The 25126-nt window shown below is 34.5% G+C and overlaps 1 protein-coding gene across 7 annotated transcripts in view; it reads right to left on the bottom strand.

The window, feature by feature from the left end:
• AFTPH (aftiphilin) overlaps positions 1 to 25126 on the bottom strand; it is a 66852-nt gene that overhangs the window by 2342 nt on the left and 39384 nt on the right. For 5 of the 7 annotated variants that reach the window (XM_038551442.1, XM_038551439.1, XM_038551440.1 and 2 more), the window contains 7 exons: positions 22912 to 23063; positions 21001 to 21127; positions 20318 to 20374; positions 17338 to 17460; positions 11307 to 11367; positions 9680 to 9763; positions 5690 to 5813 (listed from right to left, as the gene is read on the bottom strand). In XM_038551442.1, coding sequence (XP_038407370.1) covers positions 5690 to 5813; positions 9680 to 9763; positions 11307 to 11367; positions 17338 to 17460; positions 20318 to 20374; positions 21001 to 21127; positions 22912 to 23063 — 728 coding nt within the window. The remainder of the gene's footprint in view (positions 1 to 5689; positions 5814 to 9679; positions 9764 to 11306; positions 11368 to 17337; positions 17461 to 20317; positions 20375 to 21000; positions 21128 to 22911; positions 23064 to 25126) is intronic. The other 2 variants (XM_038551444.1, XR_005366151.1) reach the window with 2 other exon arrangements.

The raw sequence follows: 25126 nt of genomic DNA, 5'->3' as shown, positions 1-25126 counted from the left end.
GGAAGTCAGGAGATGAAGCGAGAAGGGAAAGATAGATAACGGGCTTTTATTTCATATCTAGGCTTTTCTGTTGTCACTTTTAAATTCAGGCTGAAATGAAAAGATTTAATAGAATGATGGAAAAATCAAACATCACAATTTTAAGACCGAAGTTCTTCAACGAGGGGTGGGCATTGAAACCATCAGATCAACCAATACTCAGTTCTAAGGTTTCTCAGAAGAATGGGAGAGCAATCCAGTATTTTCTGCTTAAAATCTACAATTTTAATTGCATTTAAATGGTGGCAAAATTATTAGGTGGATGTTTGATGAAGAAAAACCAGAGAGTTCATTTTTAGTCTCAAAGTGAAAGACTGGAAGTGTCTGTATAATGGAAAGAGATCAAGGCTCTCACCAACGGTCAATCTTCGCATCACTACTGAGGAGTCACCAGGTCACTATGCAACTTCTGATGCGGTACAACACCTGTGCTGTATTCCAGCCAAAACCTTTCATTCGAATTCATCTAATTTGTGGATATAGTTTCTAGCTTACAGGAAATAGGGGGAATAGAGAAACATATTAAATACTACTAGAAGAAAGCCAACAGATAAATCCAGAGGTTGGGATGTTCTGCAGGACACCTGGACATCTTTTTAATAAGCTAATGTTAAAACTGAACACAAACAAAAGGGTGGGAGGTAGATAAGTCAGGTTAAAGGAGGCTTAGAGGCTGAAACAGCCAGGTACAACAGTTCCCTGCTTTGAGAACTGGTATTGAGGGGACATCTGAATATAGCTTTGGTATTAGATGGAATAAAAATGCACTGAAGTTCACAGATGGAGATTTCAGACTGCAAAGGTAAGTTCATTTCGGTATGGACTATAAAACCTCATTTTTGGCTAAAAACCACACATATGGATATATTTGCATAGCAAATGATCTGAAAGGAATTATACAGATCTGAGTGGTAAGAATGTAAAACTGAGTTTTAATTGTTTTGTATTTTCTAAGTTTCTATAATATATCTTATTGCTCCTATAATGATAAAAGTTATTAAAAACAGTAACAAACAGGGGTGCCTGGGTGGTGCAGTTGGTTAAGTGTCTGACTTCCACTCAGGTTATGATCCTGGGGTCCTGGGATGGAGCCCTGTGTTGGGCCCCCTGCTCAGAGGAGAGTCTGCTTGTCCCTCTCCAGCCCAGTTGTGCGCTTGCTCTCTCTCAAATAAACAAAATCTTAACAAAACAAAACAAAACACAGCAACAAATAAAATTGGACCTAAATGGACTTTCTCATTTGTGGAATGCAGTTGGGGTGTGGGAAAGGAGAGCAAGGTAGAAGCTTATACCCAAGAAATGGTTAGTAAAGATTACTCTAGATGTTCTACTAATGGCCTTACTTTAGAAGCGCTATTTAGAGGCAACAGGAAATTGAAAAAAAAGTTTACAGAGTTGATAGTTTGTGTATTATCTGTAGTCACTGTGCACTGATGTGATCTAGTTTTCTTGGACTATAAGAAGAAAATTGAGGAGAATTTAAAAATAAAAAGTTGTATCATGAACTTTTCTCAAATCCAAAAGCAGTGACCTAATTTTGATTTACATTCTCATTAGCTAAGATTTATCCTTTTTGTCAGTGGAATACAACTCAGAGTCCAGAAACAAACCCATTATTTATGGAAAACTGATTTTCAACAAGGGTGCCAAGACCATTGATGGGGAAAAAAAGAGTCTTTTCATCAAACAATGTGGGATATCCACATGTAGAAGAATGAAGTTGGACCCCTATCTCACACCACATTCAAATATTAAATCAAAATGGACCAAAGACCTAAATGTAAGAGCTGAAGCTATAAAATTCTCAGGAAAAAACCTAGGTGTAAATCTTCCTGACCTTGATGTAGACAATGGTTTCTGGGATGGCTGTAACCAAAAGTCAGACAATAACAAGCCTTGGAGAGAATGTGGAAAAACTTGTATCCTTACATATTATTGAAGAATGTAAAATGGTGGCACTACTTTGGAAAACAGTCCAGCAGCTCCTCAAAAAGTTAAACATATCGATATATTGTACGACCCAGTGTTTCACTCCCAAGAAAATGAAAAACATTTGTCTACACAAGAACCTGTACATGAATGTTCACAGCATTAGTCAGAATAATCAGAAAGTAAAAACAGCCCAAATATCCATCAACCAATTAATGGGTAAGCAAAATGTGGTGTAATCACACAAAGGAATATAATGTAGTCATAAAAAGGAATGGAAAATACTGATACACTCAATAGCATGGCCAAACTTGAAACTGAAAACACACTAAGAGAAAGAAGCCAGGAACAAAAGGTCAAATACTGTATGATTCCACTTATACGAAATAACAAGAATAGGCAAATTACTGGAGACAGAAGGCAGATGAGTGGATGTCAGAGGCTGGGAAAAGTGACAGAGAGGGAGTAACTGCTAATGAGTATGGAGTTTCTCTCTGGGGTGATAAAAGTGTTCTAGAATTACATAGTGGTCATGGTTGTGCAATGTTGTCAACATACTAAAAGCCAATGAACTGTATACTTGAGAAGGGTAGATTTCATGGTATGTGGAATATATCTCAACTAAAAGCTCAAAAAAAGAAAGATGTACGTATCACTTTTGGCGATGAGTCGTTCGGCTTGAATAAACCTGACTTGGAGGTTTGCCACTACTAACTGGGTGGCCCCACTGATTAGAATCAGGAGGGAATTTTTCTCTATATTAGAAAAGGTAAAGCAAGAAGAAGGAACTATTTTATTTTTTAAAAGATCTTATTTATTTATTTGAGAGAGGGAGTGCATGAGAAAGGGAAGGAGCAGGGGGAGGGGCAGAGGGAGAAGCAGACTCCCTTCGGAGCAGGGAGCCCACCGAGACTTGATCCCGGGACTCCAGGATCATGACTGCAGTCGAAGGCAGACACCCAACTGAGTGAGCCACCCAGGTTATTTTAAAACTAAGTTATTTTAAAACTAAGAACTTGCATCTCTTTTAAGAAGTCACTTGTAACAGCTTGTGTCTGGAAGGAGATGAGCACATGTACTTCTTGCATATGCATCAAAGGCACTTAGAAAAGAGTATGTCCTTTTGTTACTCGCCACCTTCCTCTGCCTACAGCACAGCTTCTTAACCTTGTGGTGTGCCCTACAGTCACCCTACCTTCTGTGTGTTGTCAACAGTCAAGTTTGCTGAGCTTTGCTTTCTGTAGTTTTATTCAAAAACAAAAAGAAAAACAGAACAAAATGTAAAAGTAACAAAGACACCAAAATCTCCTGAAGTGATGCATGCCATCCATCTTTTTCTTCCCTGTACAACTGAGAATCATTCATGGAGACATTTTACAGTATTACCTTCTAACTTTAAGACTTGTGAATATCTGCATTTCTTACCATTTTCAAATAATTAATTCCTCAAAACAAAATACAGAGTTGGCAACTCATTTTCTTTTCAATTTGTTGTGTTTTATTTTTTTAAAATGGCTTTTTTTAAAAAAAGATTTTATTTATTCATGAGAGACACAGAGAGAGAGGCAGAGACACAGGCAGAGGGAGAAGCAGGCTCCCTGTGGGGAGGCCGATGTGGGCTCAATCCCAGGACCCCAGGATCATACTCTGAGCCAAAGGTAGATGCTCAACCACTGAGCCACCCAGGTGCCCCTAATTGGTTGTGTTTTAAACGCAAAGCTGGACAGATACTAGAGAGCAATTCAACGCCGTTACAACACTAACCTTAGGATACACACAATGATTCTAGTACACTCTGTAACAGTACAGAGTAAGGGAAATGATGAAGATAATTTCTTAAAGTGATAGGAGTTGTTCAGGTTGCCTGGTGTACAGGGGATGTTTCAAGAATGAGTAAAACAACAATTAGGAGAGCAAGCAAGCTGACAATGTGGTGTAGAGCTCCTCCTAATGGCACAAAGACTAATTCTCATCATGGGACTGGAAACTACCACAATTCATTCAGTCAGACAGCAGAGGTAAAAAAGTAACAAAATGGTACAACCGTCTTTAGAAAAGGTTGCCCTAAAAATGGCAGGGGAAAGCTCAAACAATAAAAGCATCAGTACTTTTTTAAAAAGTCAAATGTGTAGTAGCTTTGGCTATTGATGCATTTATAGAAAAAATGGATGAGAAATTTGTATGAGAAGATTTTCGATTTGAAAATATGATTTGGAGACAGAAAAAATTAGGAAATAAGCAAAAATAATCCACGGAGGATTCATTTGCAAATAGGTTCACTAAATAGGAAGCCTTCCTAGTGCCAGGAGGCGTTACCACAAAGAAACAGGAGCAAGGAGAATGACAATCTGTGGTGTGTGCATGCCATAAATTATTCTAGGGAAAAGTTAAGGAGATTCATAATTATGAAATAAGTAAAAATGCCTTTTCATAATTATAAATAATAATACATATCTGGTTTAATGAATGGATATTTAAGAATACAGTTTGAAAGGCAATGTGATAATTCAAATCAAAGTTTTAAGACCGGTAAGCATTTATTATTCATAAGAAAAAAGGGCTTTTTAATTTTTTTTTTTTTTTTTTTTTAATGATAGTCACAGAGAGAGAGAGAGAGAGAGAGAGAGAGAGGCAGAGACACAGGCAGAGGGAGAAGCAGGCTCCATGCACCGGGAGCCCGACGTGGGATTCGATCCCAGGTCTCCAGGATCGCGCCCTGGGCCAAAGGCAGGCGCCAAACCACTGCGCCACCCAGGGATCCCCAGAAAAAAGGGCTTTTTAAATGGATGTTTTTCTACAGAAGAACTGATTAAAGAGATAAATCTGAATCTGACCTGGAGGCAGAATGGATTTATTTAGGAGTAAGGCCTATAATACTTTTGCCAAAGCGAGCAACTAGCAGGTAAATATTTCCACTTGAAAATGCTGACGAATAATGGATTTGGAACAACAAAGATGGTACCCCTATCAACCAGTATTTGCTATCGCAGTAGTGATTTCCTGGTTCACAATGACTACCTCTTATTAGGAACTGGCCTATTCTTATGGCTAACGTGTCAAGGGAGTAAGCATGGCTTACTGTTCCAGTGCTAAATTATGTAAAACTAAAGGTTTCCTGAATCCTGAGCACAGGGGCCCAAGTGACATTCTTTCTGTCTGGTTCCAACACTGCTTTTCTATAAAAGCCATGCCCCTGAAGGGCCTCCCAGAAAGCTTGGCAAAGCAAGGCTTCACATCCCAAGTTAGAGGTGCTGCACATCAGCAATAATGCAGAAAATAAAATAGTAGCCATCGCCTACTCCATCTTAGGTCAGGAGTAGCAAGATTAGCTTAAGTGACTCTGGGAGTGTGAAAGTGAGTTCCCACAGATGATCAGCTCAGTGGTTATGAAGGGAGAGGGACTGTTTCTACAATGGCTTATGATCTCAATACTTAATCAGAATTCTTCTCCACAAAGTTTATGGGGGTGGGGTAAAAAGAAAACCTCATCTGTCAGCCCTTCCCAGCCTCTCATGAAATAGCTCTATTCTAATAGAGTTCACAATTAAACATAATTTGATAACTGTTTTCTGGAATGAGGCATCATTTATTGATTTTTATAAATAAGAAGTGAATTTTAATACAATATATTGAAATACTGTCAACTTACTTGCTTTCCCATTAGAGCTGTTTTGTTTAACATAGAATTCAAAGCAAGGTGTAATGAACACTAGCTGTTTACCTGGTAGATGTGCTTGTCTTCTCTACTGTGGACATGAGTCTTGCAAATGCATCCGTCACTTTTAGGCTTGAGGTGGAGATTTCCAGCTTAGAAGTTGTTAACTCATACAACTCTGGATCCACACCTTATAGTATAAAACAACAGTCAGTGAGGGCAAGTTGCAGTGCGTTACTCAATCAGCCATGATCCAAGATGCAAAAGGCACTCATTCTGTAAACATCTGAGTCTTTTATGAGCACAAAAGGTCTTTAGACTGCTGTAGTATTGTATTTGTTTTTTAAATTATAGATTTCACATTTCAGAATTTTTATAAAGTAGGAAAATACTTTTAGGATCTCACTTTGGTATAAATGCAGCCTTAATTCATCTAACATTTATGCAGTAGATATGCAAATACTTCTAAAATTTCTATCTGTTATAGAAAACTCAATTTTGGATTAGTTAGCAATATGAAAGTTATCAATGTTGCATAGAGAGCACATATGATTTGTTTGTTATATGATACTTCAATTTTTAAATGGACTGATAAACCTCATTTTTGAAGTTTTCTCTCCCTCTACACGTTTGTAACCATTTTACCTCCATTACACTTTCTTCCACACCAAAAGATTCAGAAGCTAATCTAAAGTCTCAAATACGGTAAATGACTTGGTTAAATATATTCTGATGCCCTGAGGACACGAACTATTACTCAAAGCATCAAATTAGTGCTAAAGATAAATTATATACCACATGTTCTTTCTTCAGGTCCGAAGCAGGGAGGGTAAAATATTCCCAGAAAAACTAATAAGAGCACTAATTTTAGACAAAATGAAAATTGTCTCAAGGATTACTTATATTTCTATGGTCTCATATCCAGTCTGGTTTTAAGGAATTCAAAATGAAGCTGATTTGTTAGCTTTGATTGGACTTCACTAAATATACACATATATTTTTATATTTCCCTTGGATATAGATTTATATTAAGTAATAATGACTACAAAAACACTGAAACGAACAATTAAACATTTTTGACTCAAGCTCAACTTTAGTTAATAGAGACTCAGATTAAAAAAAATCAATCAATCCTCTACTCTCTGTGGTACCAGCAAATTACTTGAGATAAAAAGTTTAGTAGTTTCAGAATATAGCAGAAAAGCAGACTATAAGGAACAATGTCTTATACTTTCATCAATCCTTACTTATAATTTCTCTGAAGATAGAAAATTATATATAAATGTAAATATTAATGTTATTAACAAGCTTCTTTTTAAGATATTTTAAGGCTAAGAAAGTCAGGAACTGCCTTCTATTAACCAACTTTGCAGATACCTAGCAGATGTAAACACAGATCTCAGATGTTTACAGAAATCAAACAAGCAAAAGCAGCTTCCACAGTTATTATGTCCAACAAGGGAGGAAGGCTATAGAAAATGTTTGTTGACTCTCCCAAGTTCTTAATATTTCATTAAGGTACAATTTCAAAATATACTTAATGAGGTCCTTTATTTGTATCTCTGTAAGTATATAGGTTTCAATTAAAATCTAAAAAATTGTAGATGCCTATAAGGAACGAAATGAACCAAAAGTACCTCCTTCCTCTACTTTATGAAAGGTTAGATTTTAAGTAACCACAAAATTTAAGCTGATGTCTAATATATAATGCAGAATAAACAACTGTATTCTGACTGGCAACAGAAAAGTGGTAGTAAAAATTTGGTTGAGTTTGAAAAATACTGGCCACTTGGCTGTCAAAGAATAAAGTGGGAGATAAAAAAAAAAAGACAACAAAAAACCCAAACTCCCTAGCCCAAAACAAAACAACCACCATCACCAAAGAAATAAAAAATAAAATTAAAAAAAAAATAAAGGAAGGTACATGATACCGTGACTATTTTATATTTTTCAAAAATAAGATAACTTACTCTACACTAATTATTGGAGAGTAATTTTTTTAATGGAAGAGTTTGCTTGTTTTTTTTTTTCAGAACCTTAATGAGGCATAGTTTAGTTACATAACTAAAGCTAGCCAACCAAGTTCTATGCCAACCTCCTAAGTCTCACACACAAAATAATTAAATAACCGCAAGCTAAGACAAAATGACTTTCCCAGAAACAAGTCAGAAAAAGTGCAAGCAAGTGGTGAACTGGAACACTGAGAAAAGTGTTGATACCTGTAGCTTGATGGTAAGTTTTAACAAAACCCAATAGCAATAAAAAGAAGCCAAAGCAAATTTATAGTAATCAAGTTTATATAGCGGCTAGAGCATACTAATGAAAATATGGAACAAAAATATTTAAAAGGTTCCAAAATAATGAGGACTGCATTTGAGCATGCTAATTTCACTTCCATTACAGCTCTAAGCCTCTGAAACCACTTGCTCTTCTGTGTGTATTTTGAGCCTGGTTATCACGTAATTTCTGTATACTTCTTATTTGTGTTCTTAACGGAGTTTGAAATGTAACCAAAAATTAAATTTAAACCAGGTTTTAGGTGTCCAAAAATAGTGACCCCATGTAAACTATAGTACAGTTCATGACAAAACAAATCTGAGAGCAAATTAAAAATGGGAGTTTGGTAATTCATTCTTGGGAATATGGTAAAATAAGGAAACTGATACACAAGTTTTTGTTGTCTTTTTTTCCCCCAATTAAGTATTAAAAACAGCTAATTAGGCTCACCCCGGTCATTCCATAGCTCAAATGTATTTTAGAAGTAATTTGAGTAAATAGTAAAATAACATTTTGAAGTCAAAACCAGACAGATTGGTTTTTTATCTGCTTGCAAAATCTTGGAAATAATGAAAATGATAACCAGGGGCTTAGATTTGAGAAATCCAGTCATTCTATCAAATGGCCTTGGAACTTCCTCATAGCAGGATCAGATTTCAATAACCATATTCTGGAGAAAGATGTTCAGGGTTCCAGGCCCACCCTTATCTGACTTTTATGGTTTTCCCCATTTCCCACCATGGCTCCTGAAGTGGGTGACAGGATATCAAGTGGAATAGAACAAAACCAGCAAATTCTCAGGAACCAGGCTGGCTGTGTAACTGGCTGCTAGAGGGCACAGACAGGGATCCTTGCTACGCATTCTGGGCATCAGCATCTATATAGCACCCCAACAGCTGTCCGGTGATCAATGGGCATGATTACCAGATCACAAGGTGGGATGACAGGGACTCATTAAAATCATATTGAATAAAATGTAAACATAAAAATGCCATTATATTTTAATCTTTTATTCAGTTAAAAAATGACAAAGTACATTAGTCCTTTGGTCAATAAACTGAACTTCGCAGGGCTGAACATTAATTTAACAGGCACTCCATTAAGTTTTAATTTCTAGTTTTTAATTTCTCATAGCAATTATTTTCTACTATGACTTCTGTAACAGTTTTTTTTTTTTTTTTCTCCATGAAAAACTAACAGAATACTTTCTATTTAAGGGCTACATAAATTCTATGTGGGACCTATATATAACTCAGTGCTAGACTCTAACATTTTGGAACCTAATTATACATTTAGCATTAATAAACAACTAACTGCTAGAATTTGTAGAGGTTCTATTATCACAGGCACTACAATGTAAAGTCATCTTTGTATACTAAAATATCCTTATATTTCTAAACCCGTATTTTTTTAAATGACTTTATAGAATATGCTTTTAAAAATAAGCATATAAAATATCACATTTTCCACTTACAGGAAAAAGAAAAAAAACCCACAAACAAACCTTCCCTTTAACTGGCTAAAGATATTAGGGCTACTTTATTCCTAGAAACTACTTTCAGCTCTGAATAGTACACTGAGAAAGCTTTCTTTAAAACATGTTTTACAGAAATCATTTGTTATAGTCAGATACTAGAAAATAACAATAGATAAAAGAAAAGTATTAGAAAGATATTATAGAGAATACAACTACTTGTTTCCTTGTTTATAGGAAAGTCAAGTGATGTGGTCATGCTTTTAGTAATTAAACTAGAATTGTGGTTTTAACACTCTGCTGACCTGGGATTGTGGTGCTGCTGCTAGAGCTACTGTCATCCACGGGCCCAAAGAAATCAAGGTTCAGAAGAGTGGAACCTCCACTAGCTTGAAATTCAGTGACCGTGTTGGTAGGCAGCCACACAGAAGGTAAGCCAAGGGAGGAGGGGTTATGTGTAAAAAGGGGTAAGACACACACTTGAACATGCAGGTTATAATTAGTAGTCATTACATATTTTAAAATCAACATTAAAACAATGTGTACAGTATTAGTTTTTCATTACTAAGGACATTTCTAAAGTAACAATTTAATAATTCAATGTACATTTTCTCATGTACAAAGTAAATAATTTAACACTTAGTAAGGTTTTAGTTAGGAGTTCAGTTCTTTCAATCAAAACTCAAAGCCATACCAGAAAGACCAAGGGGAAAGTATACCCGTTAAAGGGAAACAATACTTTAATCTCAACCCAACAGTAAATCACTGTACATGCCCAAATCAATCTTCCATGTTAGTAATGTTGGTTTCAAATTAATGATTTTTAAAAAGTGACAAAGTTGTCAGTTTCAGGACACGCACCAATACATTAACTTGGTTTAAATTAAAATAACATTAATAAGGACTATCATTACTGCCCTACCCTGATGTGCAACCTCAAGCTGTACTGTTCCCCTTTAACTCTGAAACAGTAATCAGAAATAGTATACAGTTTTAAAGAAGTTGTTTGTTAATAAAAAGCATGATGATTTGACTGAATATTCAAGACACCAGACAACAGCAAAAGGTGCATCCAGGCTTTCCTTCAGCACTGTTATTCAATTGGATGCTTTCCAGATCTAGGACCCCCAGTCTAAGGCAAAGCTGATGGAATGACGGGTGTTTTAGACAATGGCTCAAATAACTTATAAAGTATAAGGAATAAGGATAATTGTATCTTAGGGTCCAATCAAAATTTGTGGTGTCAGCACACTGGAAAACGAGCATTTTGTGTCATTTATTTTAAAGACCCACATTACTAGGATAAGTTATTCCTTTTCCAGGATTTTCTCTTGAAGCCATGAGAGAAACCAATTATTTCTAGAACTACCTACTAGTATTTTGAGATAAGTTTTAGAAAAGGATCATGAAAATCATTCATTTTCCATTTGCATAAGTGCTCTATAAAATATTATTAAATCTGAAAACTACTTTGAGTCAATAAATATGATCTATTTGCACACTGTTTTTGGTTATATAATTGTGCTTTGTGCTTTTTTTAAGCAGCCTCTAGCCACAAGACTTTGCATCCAAGAAAATTCCATAAATTAAAACTACAGGAACAAATTTCAAGTAAACTGGTTCTACCTAAAATATCATTTCAACTACTTAGATACTTGTAAAAAATAAAGAAGCTTGTTTTTGACTTAAGATAAAGAAATTAAAATTTTACCTAGCTACTGCCACCTACTTATGTACTTAATACTGTTTAATAATAGTAACAGCTGTTTTTTTTTTTTTTTGAGCAATTACTATTCAGAAAGAAAGCCTGAATTTCCAAAGATAAGAAGTTATGTTCAAACAAAAAAGGAAATCAGCAGAGAGAAGTTTGTCTGAACTTTGTAGCTTTCTTAACTCTAGCTCTGGTGCTAGAGGCTCTACGGAGAGACGTACCATCTAAAGGGTTAGTAAGGCCACTGCTACTCCAGTCAAACTGGACGGGTGGTAGAGACTCCTAGAGTTGAAAACCAAAAAATCAAAATTAATCAGTACAGGCTATAGCAACATAAAGAATCCTTAAAAAACCAAAAACAAAAACCAAAAAACAAAAAAACCCCAAAAAACAAAAACTATTATAGCAAGATCATTAGGCAATAAAGTACCTAAAGACAAAATTGGGATAATTTACAATTTCAGAAGGTTACTTAAAAATATGAACACGAACTGAAACTGAAAAATTGACAAAGTACAGCTTATTGGTAATTTAAAAAAACTCTCTGAGAAAAGGAATTCACTTTACATTTTCAAACAGATTTTTATGGACTGATTCTATGTCAAGATTTCAATCTATTCTCAAGTTATGATCTAAACTATTGGCTAGATTATAATACAGATATTTTAAAAAATCACTAACTTTTTTCACTAACGAGTGATCTACTTTATATTAAATAACTAGCCACTTAAAATTTCTCAGAGGACGGTCTAATGCAATACAGAAGGTACTATATGAAAATAAGGAGATCGGCATTTTTCAAGACTAAGTAACTACTAAATAACTAGTTATATGACCATATCTGGCTTAATTTAGTTAGTCTCTTTGCATATAAAATAAGAAGGTTTAAAGTCTAAGGTCTCCGGTTCTTTACAATTCCCCAAATTATAAAGAAAATTACGGGACAGAAACTACATTTAAAATTAAAAGAATTTTTAAAATCAACTTCTCCAGTTTAGAAATTACTTATAGTCAGCATCAGAATTTAATTTTTAACATACTTAAAAGCATAATCAGAGTTCCATTTGACTATTTTGGGTTTTTAAATTTTGTTGACTGCCAAACACATAAAGATAAATTGAGTAAATTATACATGTAAGATGGAAGGTAATACAAAACATTTAAAAATGATCACTGCCTTAAGAACAATCTTAACAAGAAAAAAATCTTAAGAAAAAAATCTTAACAAGAAAATCCTGATTTTCTTTTTTTATTTTGGGGATGGTGTTGACAACATTTACTGGAACAACCTGGGTTCTGATAGACTCTTAATACCAACACGTTGCTTTTTTTTGGTTATTGCTTACCACTATGCTTTATTGTAAGGTAGGTACTATTAAAACATTATATTATATTGGTGTATAGATAATTGCTTGTTCCCTATAGGAAAGGAGCATGAATTGGTTATTTTTGAAAGTCTAATCCCATGATATTATAATACAATTGTCTTGATAATTGGGATACAAATGACAGGCATGTTACTATATGCATTTAGTCTTCCCTATATCAGGTCAGGACTGGAGGTTGAGGAGGGAGGTATAAACAAAGCAAAATCCTCACATTAGTGGTTGCCAGAGGGTTGGGGATAGCTGGGGGTGGGGAGGTCTATTAAGAGAGTTCTTTATGGTGATGGAAGAGTTCATGTATCTTGATTGTGGTGGTGGTTTTACGAATCTACCCACATGACAAAATGACATAGAGCTATACACACACATTGTAATCAAGTCATATCTCTGGTTTTGATATTGGGCTATAATTAAGAAAGATGTAATTAGGGGGAGAAACTGGTGAAAGGTACAAAGCATCTCCTCTGTACTATCTCTGCAACTTCCTGTGAACCTATAATTATTCCAAATAAAATAAAAAATAATGCTGGCGAAAATCTGATTTATAACTTATCTGCATGATTAATAAACATTTAGAAAAGATCTTTGTTAGCTGATCTCAAAAACAAACAAATGAAAAGCTCTAAGTATCCCAACAGATTCAACTTCTATTATTCTACTCAGAGACCAGTGAAAGAAACCTTTACTGGTTAGACAACACCCAGGATGGACAACAACCAGGTTAATGCACTAACAAAATTTCTGGTTGAAGAAAGCAAAGCTCTTTCATTAACATGTTTTATCTAAACGATGTCAGTTAGCTGGTTGCTTAGAAATATTTCAATGATTTGCTGGAATTTTAGATTCTCATACAGGTATGTGGCATTTTGAAAACATAGCCAATATTATAATAATGAGGTACTAAAACACTAGTCAATATTTAGTGGAAATAAGACAGAAGTAAAACAGGAGACATTAGCAATTATAAGCTAACTAATGGCACTGGTGAGGAGGGCTACTTAAAGAGAAAGCACTGAATGAAGCACTAAAACAACCTCAAGCAATGTGGTAAAAGTGATTACTGCAGCAACTAAAAGCACTAAGGAAGAAAAGGTCATAATAAAAAGAGCAAAAACACTATCCGTTAACTAACTGGCATCTAAATAAAAACTTGAAATAAAAAATGAAAGAAGAAAAATTAAGTACATTTACATTTATCCCTAAATATTTCATGGTTTTGTTGCTTTGGCAAGTAACATGCTTTTTACTTCAATTTCCAATCACTTGTTTTTAGGATATTTAAAAATACAGCTTATTTTTATATAGTGATCTGATATCCCAAAATCTTGTCAAATTCACCTATTGGCATTACCATGGTTTTCTGGTAAATTCACTGGGATTTTCTATGTAGATGATCATGTCATTTGTGAATGACTTGTGTGAAAGACAAAGAATGCCTGTTAAAAAAAGAAAAGAGCAGAACCCACCTCACTCCCCCAAACCAATGGAGGCTACAGATCAGAGGCATACATCATTTAGCCTTTCCAAATATGTTCTCTTAATGTAAAAAGAGAGAACAATGCCATATAATCATTTTTCCTTTCTTCTAACTTTAAAATTCTGATTCACAAATGGAACAGCCACATCAAATGGCCTAAGAGGATATTTGCTAAGTAGTGACTAGCTAGATAAATAACTGCTGGTCAGAGAGCTGACTCTACTCAGCAGTGGATAAGATGTGGTTGACATACTGATCTTACTAAGAGGGGAATCAGTAGCAGCACCGTGAATGATGTGACCATAAAATTCAGTGAATGAAGATTTAAAAACAAAACAACAAAAGTATCACTACTGCTTTTTGCCCATAAAGCTATCTTTTCAGGTAAAAGTATCCTGGAAAAAACACCAGGAACAGTTGTTAGTAAGTCATCCAGCTCTTAAACAAGAGATGCAATGGTTACAAGAGTAATGAGTACAAACTAATTGGGGAAAAAAAAAAAAACAAAAAAAAAACAAAAAAAAACAGTAAAAATTCAATGGATACCAAAATTGAAACAGGACAGACAGAAGAGAAAGCAGATATCATAATGAGAATTAAACAATAATGTGAAGTTTGAAAGTCACTGTTAGTGATGGCGCTATAAAAACATAAAAGCAAGATTTGGTGTATGATTGACCAAAAATAAATAAATAACTAAATAATTAGGTATTAAACAGATCCTTCCTGACATATTTTGCTGAACTGTCAGCACTGAAGGCTATGGCTGTTTCCTTGGGGTATTATGACTAATGGGAAGATGTAGTGTATTACTGCATGGCTAAAATAGAAAGTAACAATAATATATACAAGCCTGCCAAAGAATAGTGGTAAGAAACATCGCTTTATAGAAAGAGAATCTTACAATGCATTTTAGATGTTTTTAAAATATTTTAACTTGATTCAGGGGTATAGAGCCAAGCAAAGATCATACAGTCTGGTGAAGAAGATGAGGTACCTCAGCACAAAATCCCGACATGTATAATGAAATATCCAGTGTAATTGTGTGTATGTTAGAATGAAGACCTAGAGAGGCTCAAGCTGATTCAGAAAGAAGTCTGAACAACAACTCCCACTGGGAAATATTATTTTGGTTCCCAAAAAAGTCTAAAAGGGAAAGCTAATGAGGATCACAAACTACCACAAAAAAAGTACAGAATGAAACTTGTTAATTCATACTTTGTGTATTTTTTAAAAAGAGAGGTGTGTGTACTAAACAGATGTGATTATCAAGTTTTTAAAATATAATTAGCAAGAGACCAAGTTCCATCTTCTAGCAAAAAAGTTAGATATGCTTCAATGCTGCTGAAAATATCTATACTTGTCTATCAATACGGGGACAGTAGTCTTTTGACCATAAATATAGAGGGGTGTATATGTGTAAAGAGACAGCAGCAGCTAAACACGTATCATGGAGCTATGACTAACCTCCATTTAATTAATACACATTAATTTCCATTAAAAGTTCCATTAAATTGACACACTTTTTTTTTATTAGATCATCTAGACTTTTAGTCATTTACAATTAAATTCTGTAAGGAAGATGATAGATATGAAGTGTGACTAGAATGAAATATAAGAAGTCAAACCAACTAGGGGCAAAAATGACAGGTGACAGCTAACTGACAAAATAAGCAATAGCTTATGGGGCTGTAACACAGAGAAGTGCTTGGACGGAGGAGAGGAGGAGGAGGTGGTGGCAGCTAGCAAGACTAGCAACAAGTGGCCTCAAATAAAGAATGGCTTCATTTTCAGTAAACATACCAGGTAGTTTGAACCAGGTAGTTCAAATTACTTTCCTAACATCTAGCACTGTTGGAATAAAAATGCTGCATAAGGCAGAAGTGGGAATGTGCTGTGGGAGAAGTAATTTTGGAATCTGCTTATGTAGGGCAGGCCTGGGAGGGAAGCGGAGAGCCAGAGAACAATAATACAAGGGCAATTAACGGAGAATAACTAAGGACAGATTCTACCTATGGAGACAAATTTGCCAAATCACCCTGCCTGTTGCCCAACCATCAACAAGGCCAGGCATTTTATGCTTCAGGCTTCCTTGCCCACTATTTCAGTGCTAGTAATGAATTGGCTTCAAAGGGATGTTTAAGTTATGCTCAAGTATGAACCACAGTGGTACACAGCAGTAATGTTAAATGTTCCTTGAAACACACGTGAAAGGGTAGGACTTTGCTTTATATCATTATTTTCTAAAGTATATTCTTCAAAATACTAGTTCTACAGGTGTTATGGCCCTTTTCCCCTGGTCTCTGCAGAGAAGGATCCTGTGGCCAACTAAATTTAAGAAATAAAATTAAATAGGGTTATTAACTGCAGGATTCTCCAGAGTGCTTAATGTGTGTTGAGAATCTCCGAGGGTGGTTACAGGGTATGATGAAAAAATTTCCAAACTTACTTCCCTCGGAACCCTTCTTTAATGGAACATCTCTGGGGATTAGCATTCAATGGAACACACATTTTGGGAAAGGCTGTCCATATTTGTGTGTTAGATATAACTAAAGATGATACTGAGATGATACTGAAGGTAAGAAATGACAAAGCAGATGTTTTACAAATGGTAATGTTCACTTAAAAATATCAATCTTTGAAAAAGAATGCTTAACCAGCACTGAGTCAGTTTCTAATTTGATGTGGGAAGAGTAAGCAAATTTTTTTCCAGATAAAAAAGCGAGGGGAGCAGCTTTGATAATAAACATATTAGACTGAAAAAAAATTGTGCTTAACAGTGCCAAGGAGGTGAAGGATAAGAAAGGTAAGACAGTTTTCTTTTTTCTTAATCCAAATAATGTTTGGTAAAGGCCACATCATTTTCAACTTAAGTAACACTTTTATTCAAACTCTCAAAACAACAGTTTTTGATGTAATAAACACACCTAATCTTATTACTTTATAAAATGGGTAGGCTTCAGGAAAAACACACATTAGCAAATTTGAAGGGTTTGTGTAAATGCAGTGTTTCCCAATTATTCTGAAAATCAGTACTTACCAGATTGGTGTGTCAATAATTATGATCATACAATGTTCAAGCTGTAAGGGATTTTTAGACAGGCCTGCTTCAAAGTCTTCATTTTATAGGTAAAGAAATTGGGGCCTAGATAGGTTTAAAGGACTTACCCATAACCAGCCAGTTCTCAAATTGTGCCTTTTTTTGAAAATTAAAGATCGTTTGTTTATTGTATTCCAAGGGATATTAATAAGTAATCAAAATCATGTCCATCATTAAACCAATTTTTAAAATATTTTAAACTAAAAGTTACATATTATGGGAAACACTGTGTCTGGACACATGTGTGTATACATGCATAAGTGTATCAATACACATACAGATATTTTTACCTGGAATTGGTCAGATGTACATGTGTTCATTTCTGGTGACATGGTGTTTGTCTGACCAATGGAAGCAATTTTTTCTGCAGCAGATAGTGGTTTCAATGGTTCCTTGGTGGGTTCTAACATACCCTGAAAAAGGCATATTAGCTATTAGTGGAAGAGGGGGGAGAAATCAACTCCAACTTTATGGGAATGTCAATCTAGCAGAAAGTAAAAAAACCAAGTCATTTGGAAAGCACTAAAGACAAAAATGAACTATTCTTATATTTTGTTTGGAGACAATCTTCTAGCACTATAATGGAAAATGTTTTACAATAGTACCTTTGGAATCCAAACTTTTTGAAGCAAGACCTTGTATTTTAGATTCAATTGGTTTTAAAGTGCCTAGTTATCACTGCTACACAAAGGCATAAGCAATTTGGGATGGCAGGGGCAGGGAAGAGGCAAGTACACAGAATAGGCCCTAAGAATCCAACAATATTATGATATTTCAGACACTGAAACTGCAGGAAAGGGCACCCTTTGTACCCATTACACCAAGGTGGTGATTGGAGAAGTGAGCATTCTAAAACTTGCCATCCATGATGATGATGTCTACCTGCTTCAATGTAAATTTAGTATTTGATCCTATCTCCACTAAAGGGTGGGAACCTTAATACTTAGATCTTTGGGCTAACAAAGCAGAGACACAGCTATTTCAGAGGGGAAAACATCTTACATGTTCCACTGGATGTGTTATAAATGTAACGCACTTTTTGAGTAAGAAAGGAATGAATTCAGGGTGGAGGTAGAAATAAAGAAGAAAAATAAATCAGCAATGTGTATCAATACTCTACCAAACACTAATAATAATGGGTAATCACCAGTTAATGGCCTGAAAAAAAAAACCAAGCTTTAACACATTTTAAAATAATACTTGATAAACTCTTATGTATTTATCAACCAGACCACACAAAATCTTCCTTTACTGGAGGAAAAATATCAAAGCAGCTAAGACAGTAAGGTAACTATACATTTCTAAAAACAAGTTTTCAGGACAATTCCCCTTCTTATAAAAGAGGGCATATGCTAACTAAAGCAATTTATAGATTCAATTCTTAACAATGCTATTTGTGAAAGGCTTTATGCCAGCAACTTGACTGAAAATAAATTCATGGTCTAACTCAATAGCTTATACATTATACAGGCTTTCTAGTGCACCCTTATCTAAAGCGACAGTGCACGCAGCAAACAATTCCCAGCTAGCCAACTTTTCCAAAGTGAAACATCCCACAAATCAGTGGTTCTCAAAGTGGTTCCCAAGTAGTTTTTGCACCACCTGGTAACTTGTCAGATGTGCAGCCTCACCCTTACTGAGTTAGAATCTCTGGAGGTGGTGCCCAGCATTCTGTGTTTTAACATGTCTTCCAAACATTTCTGATGCATATTAAGGTCTGAGAACCAGTGACTTAAATGATCATTTCAGCTCCTATTCCTCCAAATGAGACCAAAAGATACTAAACATTTCATTGGTTGAAGCACCATGGGAAGAATTCAGGTATAATTAAAATTGGAAACCAGATATGAAAAAGAATAAATTTCTAAATGTAAAAGCATCATAAAGATGGTAAAGGAGAGATATATATTCACTAAATCAACTTTGGTATTAAAAGCTTATAAAAAGGGTAAAATTATTACCAAGAAAGATAGTAATTAAGGTAGGAAAATAAAGCAAAAACATTGGTCTCTAACTTCTCACAAAATTTAAAAAGAACTGGCTAATATGCTGGGCTTACACATAAGGATTAAGTAGGTTACTGCTCCCCATGTGCCGAATGAAAACTCCTACAAATTAAATTCATACTTTCTACTCAGAATGTGACAGTTAACACCAACAATCTTTAAAATGCTACTCCTCGAGGAAAAAAGAAATACAAATAACCAAAAGTTAAAGAATGTTCTCCATTATTTTTATCACAACAGAAAAAAGTATAAGGATAATCAAGGTGTTTTGAAAATACAAGATAAATTCTATTTACACTTATAAAGGAGAAGAAATGGATTAAAAGCTGAAGCACAGAAAACTTTTTGCCTAATTCCATAAAACAAACAAAACTACAAAAATGAAACAAAGTAAAACATTTCAATTCATTACCAGTAATTAAAGTTTATTCATGAAAATGTCTGTAAGATTAAAGGTCAAGTTTCACCGCAAATTCACTTTCCCGTGCACATAAAGGGTTGTATAATTTAAATTCCATATCAAGTTATTTTTTTCTTAAATATTGTATTTTACCTTATTTTGTAGTTATTGGTGTAAGAATTTAAAAATATTTCTAGTTTAATAGAACATTTTTGTCCACCAATAACTTAAAGACACACCAAAAAACACAAACACATCAAACTTTAAAGTGTGACTGAGTCTTGATAAGGTACAGAAAGAAAATTCCTCAGTTATCCTGGGCTACCTGGCATATCTGAAAAAACAAAATTGAACATATTTTAAAAAATTAATGGAAAAACTGAGGACCAATTATGGATTGTGGCTCATTTTCAATTACTAGCATTTGGTATTCCCAAGCTTTTATATACATCCACAGCTTCACTACTATATCATTTAAAATTGATCAGAAGTGGATTAAAATACATGATATCTCAGTCTTCAGATACTTTAGCTTCCACTTTTTAAAAGCAAATTTAGAAAAGAGAAAAAAAAGGCAGAAAGAACAAGACCTCCAAAGGTACATTTTAGAGAGAATTAGGAGCACTATGTTACTAAATCTTCAATTCAAAACAAAACAGTGTTTTTAATTAATACAATATAGAAAAATGTCCTTAAGTCAAGACTTGAAAGGATTTATGAGATCTTAAAGGAAATTAATAGTTATTCATTTAATGTTTCCACACTAAATGCCCCCTAAAAAACACTTTCCGTGTCATGCCACATAAGATAAATTTTACAGAATGCAGCGATAATAAATTTGCACACAGACATTTTTGTACTTACCAATCCTGCTGCATACATGGGCACTATAACAGGCTGCTTCTTATTACCCGTGAAGAGCTACATACATGTGTTACAGAAAAAGAACATTTATTTAGAAAATGACATGTTATACAATGAAACAGTTAACAAAATATGCTTGCAATGCTTTATTATATACACTGTGAAACATAAATAGAACAAATTATTAAACTGCTCATATGGGCTTCTGTTTTTGATATCTTAGTCCAATCCTTTCTTTTTATAGTTAACAAAAAACACTAAAACCACTTTTTCTTAAAATAACATACGACCAGAGAAAAATTTAGACAGATTTATGTTTAAAAGTTGGCATATTCAGGGACACCTGGGTGGCTCAGTGGTTGAGCGTCTGCCTTCACCTCAGGGCATGATCTTGGAGTCCTGGGATCAAATCCCACATCAGGCTCCCTTCTGGGAGCCTGCTTCTCCCTCTGCCTGTGTCTCTGCCTTTCTCTCTCTCATGAAATAAATAAAATCTTAAAAAGAAAAAAAAACCTAATAAACATTAAGAAAAAAAGTCATATTCAAAATAAATTAGTTTTTAAGACAACTAATAATTATTTTTCTGAGGAACTAGCTTATCATAGCTTGATCAGAAGTGTAACAGAATTTAAAAACACTTATAGATCCACTAAAGGATTTTCCAAGGTACTAACAAAACTCACAATGTTTCGGGTGTCTATTCCCAAGGAGCACAAAAGCTTCTTGTTGCTATGGGAGCCGCCCCACTGATATCTCAAGCCATGTGCATCATGGATGTCCTGTAGCTCGGTCCACACATCCAGCAGTTCCCTGATGATGAAGCCACCAACAACAGGTTATGCAATAGCTTTCACCACAAATTCTAGTTTTAATGTGATGGTGAAATGTTATATATTCCAATAAATCTTGCGTTTAACATGAGTATACAATTATTACAAATCTGAATAAAATCAACTACCACTTAGTTATTAAAATAGCTAAGTTAAACTCATTTGAAACAATTTGCCAATAACCAACCAAAATCTAGTCTGTTTTTTTTTTAAATTGTAAAACAAAAATATTTAAAAGGAGAAAAGAAATCACTCATCCTTCTACCATATTACTACAGTCATTTAATATTTGTGCTTTCTCTTTAAGTCTTGGCCCAATAACGCAGCTGCAATTATAGCATATAGAAAATTTTTTTCAGATTTTAAGCATTTCTTCATCTACATGTATACCTTTTCAATGGCTGTGTAACGTTCAATTAGACAGAATGCATCATTATTTAATTGACCACAATTCTACAGTTTAAATAAGTTGTTTTTACTGTTTAGGTCTTATTGTTAGTAAGGCAAAAAATATTTTCCTGTATTTTATGGTTTGTTTTGTTGTAGAGTTGCTATATCCCCAAAATGAGTCTCTTGGGGAGATTCCTGGGTCTATTTGGACAACTAGCATATTTTAAAATAACACATCTAAAAGGTTTTAAGATGGTAAAGCATAAACCTTTGTCCCCTTTTCTTCTCAGAAATCATCCCCCAAAAACCAAGAAGCAAATCATAATCTCTATCTTTAAAGAAATTAAGAGGTACTTAAAACCCTGCACTGTAAGCACTGAAGTCACAAAGAGGGATGGAGAGACTTGTAAAGAGGGAGAGAATGTGTCCAGACATGGATAGTAATGAAATGCAAGAGAGTACAGGAATAAGAGTAACTTTGAAATGAGAAAAACAACCTAGACCATCTAACATCTAATAATTAATGGGAGATCCAGAAAGACAATGGAGGGCAGGTAATTGTCAATACAAGAGAACTGCCCGATACTGAAACATCGTACACCTAGTACTTAGTCCAATGAACGAAAAGATTTCTATCAAGACACTTCATTGTGAATTTTCAGAATACCAACAACAAACAATCCTAAATTATAAATTTAATGGGAGAATAGAATAAAATAAAATTTTACCACCCATGTACCCATTTATTTCTCAGGAGGCATTAGAGGATGTGCTTCACCAAAATGGGCTCTACATGAAGGGAACTACCAAGACAACATGTAGACAAGAAGCCTAGATTGAATCCATTCCAGATTAGAATAGGACTCAGGAGGACTGAGTCCTCTCATAGAGGACTCAGGAAAAAAAATGGAATGGTTTGATCCTAAGTAAAACTGTACTAATAGGCTGCTGAAGGGTAGGAAAAGACTTAGTAAATGAAAAAGAGAGGCAATTATACATCTGGAAAGAAGCTCTAATAATGGACAGTGAGCACTATTTACATGATACAATAATGCAAATACCAAATATCAACTCAACAAAAAATATAAGTATATAGAGATGATGGAGGATAGCAGATGTAAAGTCTAAATTCTCATCTATCATACTAGAAGTCAAAAGATAATATATAAAGTGATGACAATATCCATTTAGAAATATTTTTTAAAGTGTTCAAAAATGGAGCAGGGAGTTTTTTGTAGGACAATATGATTTTTTAAACTTCAACACAATGTTACAAGAAAATTTTAGAACCTTGATGCTTTAAGAGAACTTTGTAAGTTGGAATATTTGAAACTAACAAATATGCATGCTATCTAAAAACTGTCTACTACTTACCCACTTTCAGCTAAGGCCTCTCTTGTTTTTAATGGGAAGGTGCTTGTTTCCAGCAAGTGCTTCAGGGAAGTAACTTCCTCTTCAGTATCAGGGATAAGTATTGAAGGAAAACATGCTTCGAAAATTCGCTCCAGGCGGTTTAATAAAGCTGTCTGCATCAAAACACCCCCCAAAAGTTTATTTTCATTTCTCTAATTTTAATGTCAGTTTTATCATCAATACACACACGCGCGCACGCGTCTCTAACTCTGCACCCTGTTTACCACTATAAGAGAAAGGGAGGTTAACTACCAGTCAGGGTACAGGAAAACACAGGGGCATAACTACTCATAAAACAATTGTTCTAAGTGATCACATTAAGTAATCATGGTGATACAGTGGTGACAAATGTAGTTATATGCCAAGCAACATATCTGGTACTTCACAAACACTACCTTATTTAATCTATTACAGAATTCACAAAGAAAAAATTATTATTCAATTGTACAGTGAGAAATCATTCTCAAAGTGTGAATAATCTACCCAAACCAAAAAAAAACAAAAAACAAAAAACAAAAAACAACCCCTCTCCCCCCAAAAAACAAATAGAAACATTCAGAAAAACAAACAGGCAGCATTCATATTATTTACATCACTGAGATGCTCCCTATGATCACCCATGTACTCCAGATTTAAGAATACTTAAACTGGATGTTTATGAAAAATATTATGCAGTCATAGTTGACAAAACCTTTTTCTTGAATATAAACATTTGAACTTTAAAAGCCTTTTCGAAATATCTCTGCTGCTAAAAGAACCAAAGTATGAAAGAATGTCTCAATTTTTACTAAGAAATTCAATAGCTCACTTATCATTTTGATGATCTGTGTTATCTTTTAAAAATTCCATTTTTTTCTACGCTTCTATATATGGTGTGTATATAAGTATTTTTTAATAGAACACTGCCTTTCCTCCATGCAAAGACTGGATATTCCCTGGAGTACTTTCACTGAGAACGCTGGCATTTTGGAGTATTTTCATTAATTAAAACTTGTTGAATTTAGACTGACTGACATTTTTGGGGGGTACTACTAGGTTATTCTACATGTACAGCCTACAATAACATTTATTCCTACTTTCCTTACTGTATGTCAGATACATGGGAAATATTTTCAATTTAGCTCAATTTACTATTTTTTTCCAATTTATTACTTAAATACCAAATAGGAATATACACTGTGAAGTTAAAGACTGTTGGAAGTGTACTACTGAAATGATACCAAGTGTACAAGGAAATGCCACATCATGGTAGTATTTCCTGCCAAGTAACAAAAACAAGTTAACGCTTGATTTCTGCTGTTTAGTATACTCAGCAAACAGGAAAATGCAAAACAAAAGGAAAAATCTTCACAAACATGTTTTTCAAACTAAAACCTCTCTTTTGGAAGCAGTATCAGAGCAAAAACTTAACAATGAATAATTAGTCTCAGGGTGCTCTTCTGTTATCTCTACAAAAGTTACTCTAACACCTTCATTATATTCATGTGTGTGATATGGGAAAAGGTTCTCAGTATCAATTATGAAACCTACAGTAAAGAGTAGACTCAAGATCCCAAGGCTTGTGAAACTTGAGTGTGTCAAGGGGACCCATACTTACTTGCTTCAACAGAGGGAATGGACAGACATTACTTTTAAAGGGATCAGATAACCATCTAATTGGAAACATGATGAGCGCTGGCTCCTTCTGGGCAAGGAAGGTAAACAAAAACTCACATATGACCAAATTTTACTTCTCTGTAAATTAAAACTGAATCTCTCTTGTATCCTCTTTGTTATCCTTCTTGGGAAAGAAAAAATATTTATCAAAGGAAGAAAGAAATGACCCCAAAAGACATCCAGTTATTTGGGCAATATTACACCTAACTACCAGGTATACCAGTAAGCAAATTCTCAAATCAGTGGAATGTACATGAACAAACAGAATATCACATTCACCTCAAGTCTTTACTTACTACCTAACTTTTTCTCATGGAGAATGTAAGTTACATGGAAAATTTAAAAGAAAGTTCCATTTATCTTTGTGGTTAGATATTACATTCAATTGCTTTATATATTTTCTTTAATGAAGTAAACCAGGGGTCAGCAAATTTTTTCTATACAGGGCTAGACAGTAAATATTTTCGGCTTTGCACCATCTATAAACATATGTGTCTTGTGTTCCAATGAAATTTTATTT

Source organism: Canis lupus, chromosome 10 (genome assembly GCF_011100685.1).
Source record: "Canis lupus familiaris isolate Mischka breed German Shepherd chromosome 10, alternate assembly UU_Cfam_GSD_1.0, whole genome shotgun sequence".
NCBI classification, from domain to species: Eukaryota; Metazoa; Chordata; class Mammalia; order Carnivora; family Canidae; genus Canis; species Canis lupus.
This window is presented reverse-complemented; position numbering and strand designations above follow the sequence as displayed.